General features: G+C 41.1%; 1 protein-coding gene across 4 annotated transcripts in view; it reads left to right on the top strand.

Annotated features, from left to right (window-relative positions):
* Positions 1-14271, top strand: part of INTS10 (integrator complex subunit 10) — a 45437-nt gene that overhangs the window by 29267 nt on the left and 1899 nt on the right. The window contains exon 17 of one of the 4 annotated variants that reach the window (XM_063300363.1): positions 13881-13958. The exons of the other annotated variants lie outside the window; for them this stretch is intronic. Coding sequence (XP_063156433.1) covers positions 13881-13958 — 78 coding nt within the window. The remainder of the gene's footprint in view (positions 1-13880; positions 13959-14271) is intronic. 4 annotated transcript variants of the gene reach the window in all.

Genomic DNA, 14271 nt, shown 5'->3' with positions numbered 1-14271 from the left:
CTTGTCTCCAGCTGTTTCTGCCTGCCCGGTACGTTCCAGCAGAGTGGGTGCATTCCGGTTCCCTCTATTAATTGTTTAGTGGTATCCACTTTCCTCCAATAGGGAGCATGGAAAGGCATTGATGGACAGTAGATACATCTTCCCTCTGCTTCATCCAATAACGTTAAAGGGAGGCAGCCATTCTGCCATTTGTCAGCTATAGATGAGTTAATAGACTTGCATCTGCTTTCCAGTACCCAATCCAAGTAATCTCTACTACCTTGTTCCCACTACTGTATATGTCCCAGTGGACAAGTAGCAAAGGAAAAAATACCCTATTTAGAGGGGACAAATCCAACACTTCTATGTGCAGGAATTTCTTTAATGATCTTTTTTTATTAGAAGTGGGACAGTCCACTAAACGAAACACTCTCAGCCAGAAAATACCATTGCCTCATTTATACTATGAAAATTGTAGTTTCTCAAAATGAGGAATCACGTGGTTAACTTTACTTCTAATTTAGCAATGGCTAATGAGTACACAAAATGTGTTGGAAGTTCTTGTAACAGAAGAAACAAGACCATCCTAAGCTGGATCTATTTATTAATTTTTTAATATTTTATTCAATTTATAGGGCTGCCCATCTCATCACAGTGACTCTAGGCAGCTAACAACAATTAAAAACACAGCATATCAAGAAAAAATAAGTACATAATTGGCAAACTTCCATTAATATAACCACTTGACTGGCTCTGACACTCTGACTCCCATGCCCAGGAACATAGCCACAACTTAGAGCCTGTGAAACCTCTTCAGTACTGCTAGCCCCACTCATCTTTGTGCTGCACTGCTGAGTGCCAAACAGCTAATCAGCACACCCAACTCTCCAGCCTTTGCCAACTCTTTGAAGACTTCCTGATTGCTTGGGCACCGCAAAAGACAGTTGCTGGATGTACTTCTGTCCCAAGTCACCTGAAGGCCCAGCAAAGGATATGAACCACTCTAGCCTGAGCAAAATGTGGTCCAGTCCCATCCAGCCATCTGGCCTGAGGAAAGCTTGGGGATTCCAGCATCTCATTACTTGCCAACTCTGCAAACATGCTCAAGCAAAAAAACTCAACAACTACTGTAGAGCCTATTCATCAATCACAACCAGGCTTGGAGCCGTTATTTTTTTAAAAAAGGCATTGGGTAGGTGTTAGGCATTGCTGTTAAGGAAACACATGTCTTTCTTCCCTCAGTTCCCTCCAGATATGGTATCCCAGAGGAGGTTTTAAAGTGGGCAGGTGAAGTATATTTAAGGCAGATCCTTATTAGAGAGTATAGCTATATCTAGAAATCAGTATCTTAATCACTAAAATCACTAAACAGTTCCATCTTCAATCCATGGCTAAACTTTCTGTCCATCCCTTTATCATGTAAAATAGTTTAGAGAACCTCTTCTGCTGCTCTTAGTACAAACTACTAAGAGAAAGCAAGCATATTTTATTTCCAGATGGGTACAGCGATCATATGAGCCTAGTCTGGACCCCATGCCAATTAAATAATCCCAATCAGAGTAAGAAACAAGAACTGTCTGGAGCTAATCTGGAGGATATATCAACTTAGGTATGAAGGCTTTTTTATTTTTGATTTGATTTTGATTTTTGATTTGATTCTTCTGTGAGAGAGGGGATGGTTCCTCAGCCCCTTAAAGAAGTGTTGGTCCACCCCCCCTTCAAGAAGCCATCACTAGATACAATCATACTGGACAGTTTTCATCCAGTATCCAACCTTCCCTTTTTTAGGGAGGGTTATTGAGAAGGTGGTCATGCGGCAGCTTCAGAGCATCCTGAATAGAACTAATTATCTGGACCCCTTTCAGTTGGGTTTCAGGCCTGGGTACGGGACTGAAACAGCATTGGTCGTGCTTTTAGATGACCTCAGGCAGGAGCGAGATGGGGCTCCCCTTGAAGAGCATCCAGAAGCTTCAGCTGGTGTAAAATGCGGTGGCTTAGGCGGTTATGTCTGCGCTTAGATCAATGAACTTTACACGTCTGCTCCACGAGCTACATTGATTACCAGTTTGCTTGTGAGATGGGCAGCTATAAAAATTTGCCAAATAAAATAATATGAAGAAAATATTGCTGTTGCTAGCAGAGGAGAAGTAGGATTATCACTATGAACTGGGGGATCCTGTAGCATGTTGGCAATCCACAGGTGACATAATTAAATACACTTTTTGTCAAGGTTCTAATTCAGCCTCCCTCAGTTGTAGTTACTTTTTCAACAGCATCAGCTCTTTTAGAGGTATAACTTCCAAGGGGATAAGGTTTATCCTGCTGTAGACCCATCCACATGTTGTTGTTTATTCGTTCAGTCGTTTCTGACTCTTTGTGACTTCATGGACCAGCCCACGCCAGAGCTTCCTGTCAGTCAACACCCCCAGCTCCCCCAGGGACGAATCCATCACCTCTAGAATATCATCCATCCACCTTGCCCTTGGTCGGCCCCTCTTCCTTTTGCCTTCCACTCTCCCTAGCATCAGCATCTTCTCCAGGGTGTCCTGTCTTCTCATTATGTGGCCAAAGTATTTCAGTTTTGCCTTTAATATCATTCCCTCAAGTGAGCAGTCTGGCTTTATTTCCTGGAGGATGGACTGGTTGGATCTTCTTGCAGTCCAAGGCACTCTCAGAATTTTCCTCCAACACCACTGTTCAAAAGCATCGATCTTCCTTCTCTCAGCCTTCCTTATGGTCCAGCTCTCACAGCCATATGTTACTACGGGGAACACCATTGCTTTAACTATGCGGACCTTTGTTGTCAGTGTGATGTCTCTGCTCTTAACTATTTTATTGATTTGTCATTGCTCTTCTCCCAAGGATTAAGCGTCTTCTGATTGCCTGACTGCAGTCAGCATCTGCAGTAATCTTCGCACCTAGAAATACAAAGTCTTTCACTGCTTCTACATTTTCTCCCTCTATTTGCCAGTTATCAATCAAGCTGGTTGCCATAATCTTGTTTTTTTTTTAGGTTTAGCTGCAAGCCAGCTTTTGCACTTTCTTCTTTCACCTTCATCATAAGGCTCCTCAGTTCCTCTTCGCTTTCAGCCATCAAAGTGGTATCATCTGCATATCTGAGATTGTTAATGTTTCCTCCAGTGATTTTAACTCCAGCCTTGGATTCCTCAAGCCCAGCTTGTCGCATGATGTGTTCTGCATACAAGTTGAATAGGTAGGGTGAGAGTATACAGCCCTGCCATACTACTTTCCCAATCTTAAACCAGTCCGTTCTTCCGTGGTCTGTTCTTACTGTTGCTACTTGGTCGTTATACAGATTCTTCAGGAGGCATACAAGATGACTTGGTATCCCCATACCACTAAGAACTTGCCATAATTTGTTATGGTCCACACAGTCAAAGGCTTTAGAATCGTCAATAAAACAGAAATAGATGTTTTTCTGAAACTCCCTGGCTTTTTCCATTATCCAGCGGATACTGGCAATTTGGTCCCTAGTTCCTCTGCCTTTTCTAAACCCAGCTTGTCCATCTGGCAATTCTCGCTCCATGAATTGCTGAAGTCTACCTTGCAGGATCTTGAGCATTACCTTACTGGCATGTGAAATGAGTGCCACTGTTCGATAGTTTGAACATTCTTTAGTGTTCCCCTTTTTTGGTATGAGGATATAAGTTGATTTTTTCCAGTCTGATGGCCATTCTTGTGTTTTCCAAATTTGCTGGCATATAGCATGCATTACCTTGACAGCATCATCTCGCAAGATTTTGGACAGTTCAGCTGGGATGCCATTGTCTCCTGCTGCCTTGTTATTTGCAATGCTTCTTAAGGCCCATTCAACCTCACTCTTCAGGATGTCTGGCTCTAGCTCACTGACCACACCGTCAAAGCTATCCCCGATATTGTTATCCTTCCTATACAGGTCTTCCGTATATTCTTGCCACCTTTTCTTGATCTCTTCTTCTTCTGTTTGGTCCTTGCCATCTTTGTTTTTGATCATACCCATTTAGGCCTGGAATTTACCTCCGATGTTTCTAATTTTCAGGAAGAGGTCTCTTGTCCTTCCTATTCTATTGTCTTCTTCCACTTCCACGCATTGCTTGTTTAAAAATAATTCCTTGTCTCTTCTGGCTAACCTCTGGAATTTTGCATTTAATTGGGCATATCTCCCCCTATCACTGTTGCCTTTTGCTTTCCTTCTTTCTTGGGCTACTTCTAGTGTCTCAGCAGACAGCCATTTTGCCTTCTTGGTTTTCTCTTTCTTTGGGATGTATTTTGTTGCCGCCTCCTGAACAATGTTGCAAACTTCTGTCCATAGTTCTTCCGGGACCCTATCTACTAAGTCCAGTCCCTTAAATCTATTCTTCACCTTCACTGCATATTCCTTAGGAATATTAGTGAGCTCATATCTAGCTGATCTGTGGGTCTTCCCTAATCTCTTTAGTCTGATCCTAAATTGCGCAATAAGAAGTTCGTGATCAGAACTACAGTCAGCTCCAGGTCTTGTTTTTACCGACTGTGTAGATGTCTGCCACCTTTGGCTGCAAAGGATGTAGTCAATCTGATTTCGGTGTTGTCCATCTGGTGAAGTCCATGTATAAAGCCAGGTTGTTGGAAGAGAGTGTTTGTTATGCAGAGTGAGTTGTCTTTGCAGAATTCTATCAGCCTATGTCCTGCTTCGTTTTGTTCTCCCAGGCCATGCTTACCTGTAACTCCAGGTATCATTTGACTGCCCACCTTAGCATTCCAGTCTCCCGTGATGAAAATAACATCTCTTTTAGGCGTGTTGTCCAGTAGGAGCTGCAGATCCTCATAGAACTGCTCTACTTCAGCTTCTTCAGCATCTGTGGTTGGGGCATATATTTGGATCACTGTGATGTTAGATGGCTTGCCCTGAATTCGAATTGAGATCATTCTATCGTTTTTTTGGATTGTATCCAAGCACTGCTTTAGCCACTTGACTATTAATTATGAAGGCTACTCCATTTCTTCTGTGGTCCTCTTGTCCACAGTAGTAGATCTGGTGGTCCTTTGATGTGAAGTGGCCCATTCCAGTCCATTTCCGTTCACTGACACCCAAAATGTCTATCTTTAATCTTGACATCTCACCAATAACCACATCCAATTTGCCCTGGCTCATAGATCTTACATTCCAGGTTCCAATGGTGTGTTGATCCTTAGAACATCAGATTCGCCGTTCATCACCAGCACCGTCGGCCGCTAGCCGTCCTTTCGGCTTTGAGCTAGCTGCGTCATCACGTCTGGGGCTAGTTGAACTCATCCTCTGTTCCTCCCCAGTAGCATTTTGACCATCTTCCGACCTGGGGGTCTCATCTTCCGATGGTATACCGACATATCTCTGGTTGTACTGATCCATTTAGTTTTCACGGCAAGAATACTGGGGTGGGTTGCCATTACCTTCCCCAGGGATCGCATTTAGTCTGACCTCTCTGTCATGACCTTCCCGTCTTGGGTGGCGCTTCATGGTTTAGCTCATGGCATCATTGAGGTGCTCATGCTCCAGCACCACGACAAGGTAATGATCCTTTGCTGAAGAGACCCATCCACATACATTCCTCATAATACAGTTCATCACATGTAGGGTATAGCCCAATATTTATGATTCCATTTAAAAGAATTCAGTTATTTGGAAGTGGAGTACATACAACTTAGTAAGAACTAGTATCACCACCACAAAGCCCACATCATGGGTGGCTAACCTGGTGCCCTCCAGATGCGTTGGGCTGCAGCTCCCACATTCTTTTATTATTTGCCATGCTGCTTATGACTATGACTAATAGTATTTGTAATTGAAAACATTTGCATGGTAGGCATTGGCAGACAGAGGTGAATTTTCTATCAATGTAGGCTATCTTTTGGGCTTCCAGAATGACAGAAATTGGGAAATTTGAACAGTGGAAATGTGCTTGCCGTCCAAAAGGTATTTTTTCTCATTGTGCAAGGACATGCTTATCGATTACTTTTTTATAATTAGCTAAAGTTTATCATAGTGATATGCCACCAGCAAGGGAAAGTATAAAAACAGACTCTTAAGTTTCAAGCAGAGGGAAAGCTGAAGAGGTGATTGACCAACGTCTACTAAGCTTGCTACATTTCTAATTTCTGTCCCTGACATACCTTGTGCAAAGTGAGAGATCCACAAGGAAAATAATGATGGTTCCATTCTGGCCTTAGTAAGTTTTGTTTAGTTTTTGTCATGAGTACTGATGGTGTGCAGGAGGGGGCCCCTATCCAGGTGGGAAAACGCATGTGTAGTTTAGAGACTTTGAGCTGTCATTCAAAGAAACCCAGAACAGACCCGCCTTGAGTTTTGGGGTTTATCTGTCTGGGTTTTCCCATGCTTCTTCAGTTTGGTAGGATTTTCTGTCTGTTGTTGTTTATTCGTTTAGTCGCTTCCGACTCTTCGTGACTTCATGGACCAGCCCACGCCAGAGCTTCCTGTCGGTCGTCAACACCCCCAGCTCCCCCAGGGACGAGTCCGTCACCTCTAGAATATCATCCATCCATCTTGCCCTTGGTCGGCCCCTCTTCCTTTTGCCCTCCACTCTCCCTAGCATCAGCATCTTCTCCAGGGTGTCCTGTCTTCTCATGATGTGGCCAAAGTATTTCAGTTTTGCCTTTAATATCATTCCCTCAAGTGAGCAGTCTGGCTTTATTTCCTGTCTACAATAGCAGTAATAAAACACTAGATACTTTCTCCTCATCTCGGCATGGTCTTTGCTTAGTCAGAACAGTTTGGTTTTTTGGATGTGAGAGATTTTGATATTTCTAAACCCCTTTCTAATCTAACCTGTTAATCTTGGATTCATGCTGCCATTCACATCCAATGAAACTCCAAGTCAGCATACTGAGTTCTATCAGCTACTACAAGAAGGGTTTGTTTTTTTAAATAGGCATTTCAGACCATTTTTGTCTTCCACGGCAATAACATTTGATTCTCAGTTACTCAAAACAGTAAACCCCAGAAGGTAAATTTCGTTGTAATTTATGTTTATTATAACATTTATCATGTTTATTAGAACATTGGTTCTCAATATTTTGGGGGACATTTGAAACACCCTGGGTTCCACGATGATTTAAAAAAGGCCTATTTTATCCAAGAACATTTACAGTCATTTTTTAAATACATTGTTTGCAGTAAGTTTTAAAAGTTTCAGGGATTTAATTTTATGCCCAACCTACCTATGATACCCATGCCACTGGTTGAAAAGATTATGGAAATCAGATACTCTGCATATAGGGAAGGAGTTTTGTATCTTGCACAGTGACAAGGTAATCCCTTGTACCATTCTGTTTATTTATTTATTTATATTTATGTTTCAAATTTAGTCACCGCCCACCTCACTCAAAGAGTAACTCTGGGTGGTGTACGATAAAACAAGAATAAATACTAGTTAAAATACAGTAAAACAATACTCTTAAATAAATAATATATTCCTAGGCATAGATGGTAAATAAGTTCTTGATTTATGGGAGCATCTTCGGGGTGCTAACCATGCCCAGGGTTGGTTACGCCTCCTCACGCCCCATGCGAGATGGCAGAGCCAGGTCTTCACCCCTTTCCGGAAGGCCGGGAGAGTGGGGGACTGCCTCATCTCTGGAAAAGAATGCTCTCTTCCTGGGCCCTGCCAGTTGACATTCTTTCATAGACGCGGTCCACAACATGCCTTCTCTGCCTGACCACGTGGGATGGGCCGCTATAATGGGGATGAGACAGTCCCTCAGGTAACCTGTTCGCAGGAAAATGGGAGTTAATTTTACAAAACTTTTTCTGAACCATTTTCTTCCGAATGATGCATTCTTAAGACACAGGTTTGACATGTGCTAGGTCTACATTTTATATTCCAGTTACGCTTGTACTTTTCAGACTCAGTGAATTTCAGTGATCAGATTGGCAGCTATGGAATGGAATGCATCATTGTGATATACAAATAAAACTGACTCCATCCTACTCAATTTTTAAATTGCTATCCCTCCTATTCTGACTACTAATGTCCCTCCCGTAGTTAATTATGAGACAATGATCTGTCATTACATGGTAATTGTATGGAATTCAAGTCATAGCAGAATCTTCCTTTGATAGCAGAGTTTTCCAATAGCTTCTGGGAAGCCAGGCATAGCTGTCCTGTCCTGTGCAGTGAGCCTGGCAGTTTTGTCCTCTTCCTTTATTCCTCACTGAAAATAACTAAAATGACTTGATCAGCAGGCAGGATATTGGACTTTCATTCTGAAGTAGTGAGGAAGGATTAGTTGCAATGGCAGTCTTTCCCCAGAACAGTAGCAGTTCTGTTTGCCTGCTTTGGCTCATTTCTCAATATAGCACTGTTACACCTGTTTACCCCTGTAGGGTCTGATTTTTATTAGAAAGTTCTGTTTCTGATATTTACGTTTGAATAGTGGTTCAGCTTTATCCCACTATAGCCTTATCCCAAACATAGGGGGGATTCTCTCTCCAGAAGGAGCATTTGCTGATGTTACAGTAACTCATATTTCTAATTTCTTGGTTGCTAGTGAGGTATTGTAATGATAGTTGTTTATTCGTTTAGTCATTTCTGACACTTCATGACTTCATGGACCAGCCCATGCCAGAGCTTCCTATTGGTCATCAACACCCCCAGCTCCTCCAAGGATGAGTCCGTAACCTCTAGAATATCATCTATCCATCTTGCCCTTGGCCGGACCCTCTTCTTTTGCCTTCCACTTTCCCTAGCATCAGCATCTTCTCCAGGGTGTCCTGTCTTCTCATTATGTAGCCAAAGTATTTCAGTTTTACCTTTAATATCATTCCCTCAAGTGAGCAGTCTGGCTTGATTTCCTGGAGGATGGACTGGTGTGATCTTCTTGCAGTCCAAGGCACTCTCAGAATTTTCCTCCAGCACCACATTTCAAAAGAATCTATCTTCCTTCTCTCAGCCTTCCTTATGGTCCAGCTCTCGCAGCCATATGTTACTACTGGGAGCACCATTGCTTTAACTATGCGGACCTTTGTTGTCAGTGTGATGTCTCTGCTCTTAACTATTTTATCAAGATTTGTCATTGCTCTTCTCCCAAGGATTAAATGTCTTATGATTTCCTGGCTGCAGTCAGCATCTGCAGTAATCTTTGTGCCTAGAAATACAAAGTTTTTCACTGCCTCTACATTTTTCCCTCTATTTGCCAGTTATCAATCAAGCTGGTTGCCATAATCTTGGTTTTTTTGAGGTTTAGCTGCAAGCCAGCTTTTGCACTTTCTTCTTTCACCTTCATCATAAGGCTCCTCAGTTCCTCTTCGCTTTCAGCCATCGAAGTGGTATCTGCATATCTGAGATTGTTAATGTTTCTTCCAGCGATTTTAACCCCGGCCTTGGATTCCTCAAGCCCAGCACGTCGCATGATGTGTTCTGCATACAAGTTGAATACATAAGGTGAGAGTATACAACCCTGCCGTACTCCTTTCCCAATTTTAAACCATCCGTTGTTCCATGGTCTCTTCTTACTGTTGCTACTTGGTCATTATACAGATTCTTCAGGAGGCATACAAGATGACTTGGTATCCCCATACCACTAAGAACTTGCCATAATTTGTTATGGTCCACAAAGTCAAAGGCTTTAGAATAGTCAATAAAACAGAAATAGATGTTTTTCTGAAACTCCCTGGCTTTTTCCATTATCCAGCGGATATTGGCAATTTGGTCCCTAGTTCCTCTGCCTTTTCTAAACCCAGCTTGTCCATCTGGCAATTCTCGCTCCATGAATTGCTGAAGTCTACCTTGCAGGATCTTGAGCATTACCTTACTGGCATGTGAAACGAGTGCCACAGTTCGATAGTTTGAACATTCTTTAGTGTTTCCCTTTTTTGGTATGGGGATATAAGTTGATTTTTTCCAGTCTGATGGCCATTCTTGTGTTTTCCAAATTTGCTGGCATATAGCATGCATTACCTTGACAGCATCATCTTGCAAGATTTTGAACAGTTCAGCTGGGATGCCATCGTCTCCTGCTGCCTTGTTATTAGCAATGCTTCTCAAGGCCCATTCAACCTCACTCTTCAGGATGTCTGGCACTAACTCACTGACCACACCGTCAAAGCTATCCCCGATATTGTTATCCTTCCTATACAGGTCTTCCGTATATTCATGCCACCTTTTCTTGATCTCTTCTTCTTCTGTTTGGTCCTTGCCATCTTTGTTTTTGATCATACCCATTTTTGCCTGGAATTTACCTCCGATGTTTCTAATTTTCAGGAAGAGGTCTCTTGTCCTTCCTATTCTATTGTCTTCTTCCACTTCCGCACACTGCTTGTTTAAAAATAATTCCTTATCTCTTCTGGCTAACCTCTGGAATTTTGCATTTAATTGGGCATATCTCTCCCTATCACTGTTGCCTTTTGCTTTCCTTCTTTCTTGGGCTACTTCTAGTGTCTCAGCAGACAGCCATTTTGCCTTCTTGGTTTTCTCTTTCTTTGGGATGTATTTTGTTGCCGCCTCCTGAACAGTGTTGCGAACTTCTGTCCATAGTTCTTCCGGGACCCTATCTACTAAGTCCAGTCTCTTAAATCGATTCTTCACCTCCACTGCATATTCCTTAGGAATATTAGTGAGCTCATATCTAGCTGATCTGTGGGTCTTCCCTAATCTCTTTAGTCTGATCCTAAATTGTGCAATAAGAAGTTTGTGATCTGAACTACAGTCAGCTCCAGGTCTTGTTTTTACCAACTGTATAGATGTCAACCACCTTTGGCTGCAAAGGATGTAGTCAATCTGATTTCGGTGTTGTCCATCTGGTGAAGTCCATGTATAAAGCTGTCTCTTAGTTTGTTGGAAGAGAGTGTTTGTTATGCAGAGTGAGTTGTCTTTGCAGAATTCTGTCAGCCTATGTCCTGCTTCGTTTTGTTCTCCCAGGCCATGCTTACCTCTAATTCCAGGTGTCAATTGACTGCCCACCTTAGCATTCCAGTCTCCTGTAATGAAAATAACATCTATTTTAGGCCTGTCGTCCAGTAGGTGCTGTAGATCCTCATAGAACTGATCTACTTCAGCTTCTTCAGCATCTGTGGTTGGGGCGTATATTTGTTTTTTTTGTTTGTTTGTTTGTTTAAAAACCTTTATTTATTTCATCTTGTAATAAAAACAGAATACAAAAACAGATGTATTACACTTACAAAATTGCGAACACATAACACATACATAACCAAGAAATCAAACAACAAAGGTATATGGTTTCTGACTATCACAAATGTGACTATATTATTAACTATAAAGTCCTAACCTCTTATCTTTATTTTAGCTATCTACCCCATTTCTATTTAATTACTCTTTTAGTCTGTAAAACCTACAATCATTACACAGTTTTTTTCCTTATTAATGATGTAATCAAGGAATGGTTGCCATATTTTCGTGAATTCAGCCAAACTTTTATCCTTCATCAAATCTGTCAGCTTTGCCATGTGGGCTAAGTCCATTATTTTAATAGTCCACTCTTCTATCGTCGGTATCTGTTCCTCTTTCCACAGTTGGGCATATAGGATTCTTGTAGCTGTAATCAAGTATAATAAAAGCTTTCCATGGCTCTTTTCTAAGTCCTCTTCCATTAATCCCAATAAATATAGTTCCAGTTTTTTTATTACGTTTACTTTCAAAATTTCCTGAATAACCTTATGTACCATATTTCAAAATTTCTTAGCCTTCTTGCAAGTCCACCATAGGTGATAGAATGTTCCTTTTGCTTGGGTAGGGGCGTATATTTGGATCACTGTGATGTTAGATGGCTTGCCCTGAATTTGAATTGAGATCATTCTATTGTTTTTTGGATTGTATCCGAGCACTGCTTTATCCACTTTACTATTAATTATGAAGGCTACTCCATTTCTTCTGTGGTCCTCTTGTCCACAGTAGTAGATCTGGTGGTCATTTGATGTGAAATGGCCCATTCCAGTCCATTTCAGTTCACTGATGCCCAAAATGTCTATCTATAATCTTGACATCTCACCAATGACCACATCCAATTTGCCCTGGCTCATAGATCTTACATTCCAGGTTCCAATGGTGTGTTGATCCTTAGAACATTGGATTCGCCGTTCACCACCAGCACCGTCGGCTGCTAGCCGTCCTTTCGGCTTTGAGCTAGCTGCGTCATCACGTCTGGGGCTAGTGAACTCATCCTCTGTTCCTCCCCAGTAGCATTTTGACCATCTTCCGACCTGGGGGTCTCATCTTCCGATGGTATACCAACATATCTCTGGTTGTACTGATCTATTTAGTTTTCATGGCAAGAATACTGGGGTGGGTTGCCATTACCTTCCTCAGGGATCGCATTTAGTCTGACCTCTCTGTCATGACCTTCCCGTCTTGGGTGGCCCTTCACGGTTTAGCTCATGGCATCATTGAGGTGCTCAAGCTCCAGCACCACGACAAGGTAATGATCCTTTGCTGAAGATTGTAATGATAGTACTGCCTTGCTAACTTTCAATATATTCCTGTATTTGTGTTGTGATGTGGTTAATCTGGTACTTTGTTATTTATTATTTCTGTAAGGAATTAATAGACATTGTCGTGTTTGGGTTGAATCAGAAAGGAAATTTAGTAAAGGTCCTGCCAACATAAATCTGATTTTTTATTGTTTAAAAAAGGGCTGGCTGGTTTGTGTATCAAGAGTACTAGGATGTTTCATTTTCTAGGTTATGAAAGTTAGATTCAGTAGAATTCTATTAAAAGCTAGAAGTCCACCTTTTGGAGAGATGTTATACTGGGACTCAATTTTCCAACGGGGCTTAGGGACTCAAATTTTCAGACAGTTTTCTTCTGTTTACCTCAAATGCTTATGTGAGTGAGATAGTATGTTCTTTTTCTTATATTTTTAATAGATACATGAAACAAATCAGCTGCCATTTTGGCTACTTGGCGGGAGGCATCTCTAAAGCATCCTCCAGAATCTTTATCTGCTTTAGTTGGATTCAATGAAATTATTGCTTTTTATTGTACAACAGCAATTAAGAAAAATACTGGAAAAAATAATAATAAAAATATTGGAGCAGGCAAAAATTAAAATATGTATTTACTGCAATGCATATGAATAATAAACTTCAAGTGACATATCCTTGCAACTATTGCTAATAGAGAATATATTTCACATCTTAAATTACTGCTAAATTTTTGCTTGGGAGCATTTGTAGAGCAAGTCATTTGTTCTGGAATGTGTATTCAGGGTCAAGCTAAATATTGAAATGAAATGTTTTCTTCTCCTTTCAAAATATCCTGGCTTTGCTGTTGGCCTGGTTTCTTTTGAAATTTGCTTTGTTTAGTAATGAAGTTACTAAAAATATATATTTGGGGGAAGAGTTATAGAAACTGGAGTTTCCCTAGAGGTGGCCCTGACAAGCAAAGGAGTCAGCATACTTCCCAAAGTTATTTTGTAAGAGAAAAGGGAAGACTGATATTTTATTATCTGTTATATTGGTAGCCTAGTCTAACAGTAAGTTTTCTCCAATTTGAAAAAGGGAGAGAGATTCAAAGTGTGTGTGTTTCAGGGAATGTCTTATATTCTCTTCAATATGGTAAACAGTTGCTGGTCTTTCTGACTGAAATGTTACAGGGGCTGAGGTACATTATCCAAGGATTGCTTCCCCATTAATTGTGTCTTTCTTGGTAAAGGCATTATTCATGCAAAAAGGATTTAAATCCGCAACTGATTTCTTGAATCTTCTTTTTTTAATGCCTAGGCATTGCGTGAAGCTGCTTCTCTTTCATCATCTCTAATAAAAAAATCCATTGATTGCCTGCACTAGGATTTAGACTCCTGATTTGTAGTCCTTCTCCTCTGTGTGTCTATCTGTTACCGGAGAATTGATTTTGTAGCACAGGGGAAGTTGGTGTGTGTGTTTGAATGCTGCTGTTTGCTGTTTTTTAAAGGACTTCTAGCCCTCCGCTGGGGTTACTGCAGCAGGAATTCATACCTGTACTACAGCCCAGCATGCAGACTGCTGACAGGTACCAAGCAGGGGGACATCCCTGCTCATAGTGTGCTGTCTTTGTGTCAATATGTTTTACTGGCCATGGTTATCAGACCTTTGTTAATTCAGTAGTTTTATCCATGCTTTTGTTCTTCATTTGTGCCTACATCATTTGGCAAGTTATGTTTTACTATTGTTAACATTTGTTATTTTTTTATAAGTTGTTGGCCCATGTATGTTCAATTTTTAAGTGGATCTCTGTATAATAAAATGATGATATCCTGGCTATTTTTTTCTGGGCAATCTAGTCCATTCTTTTATAACGGTTTTAAAACTTAGGTAAACATTGA

This window comes from Candoia aspera, chromosome 4 (genome assembly GCF_035149785.1).
Source record: "Candoia aspera isolate rCanAsp1 chromosome 4, rCanAsp1.hap2, whole genome shotgun sequence".
Taxonomy (NCBI): Eukaryota; Metazoa; Chordata; class Lepidosauria; order Squamata; family Boidae; genus Candoia; species Candoia aspera.
The sequence above is the reverse complement of the archived record's forward strand: the minus strand, read 5'-3'. Positions and strand labels throughout refer to the sequence as shown.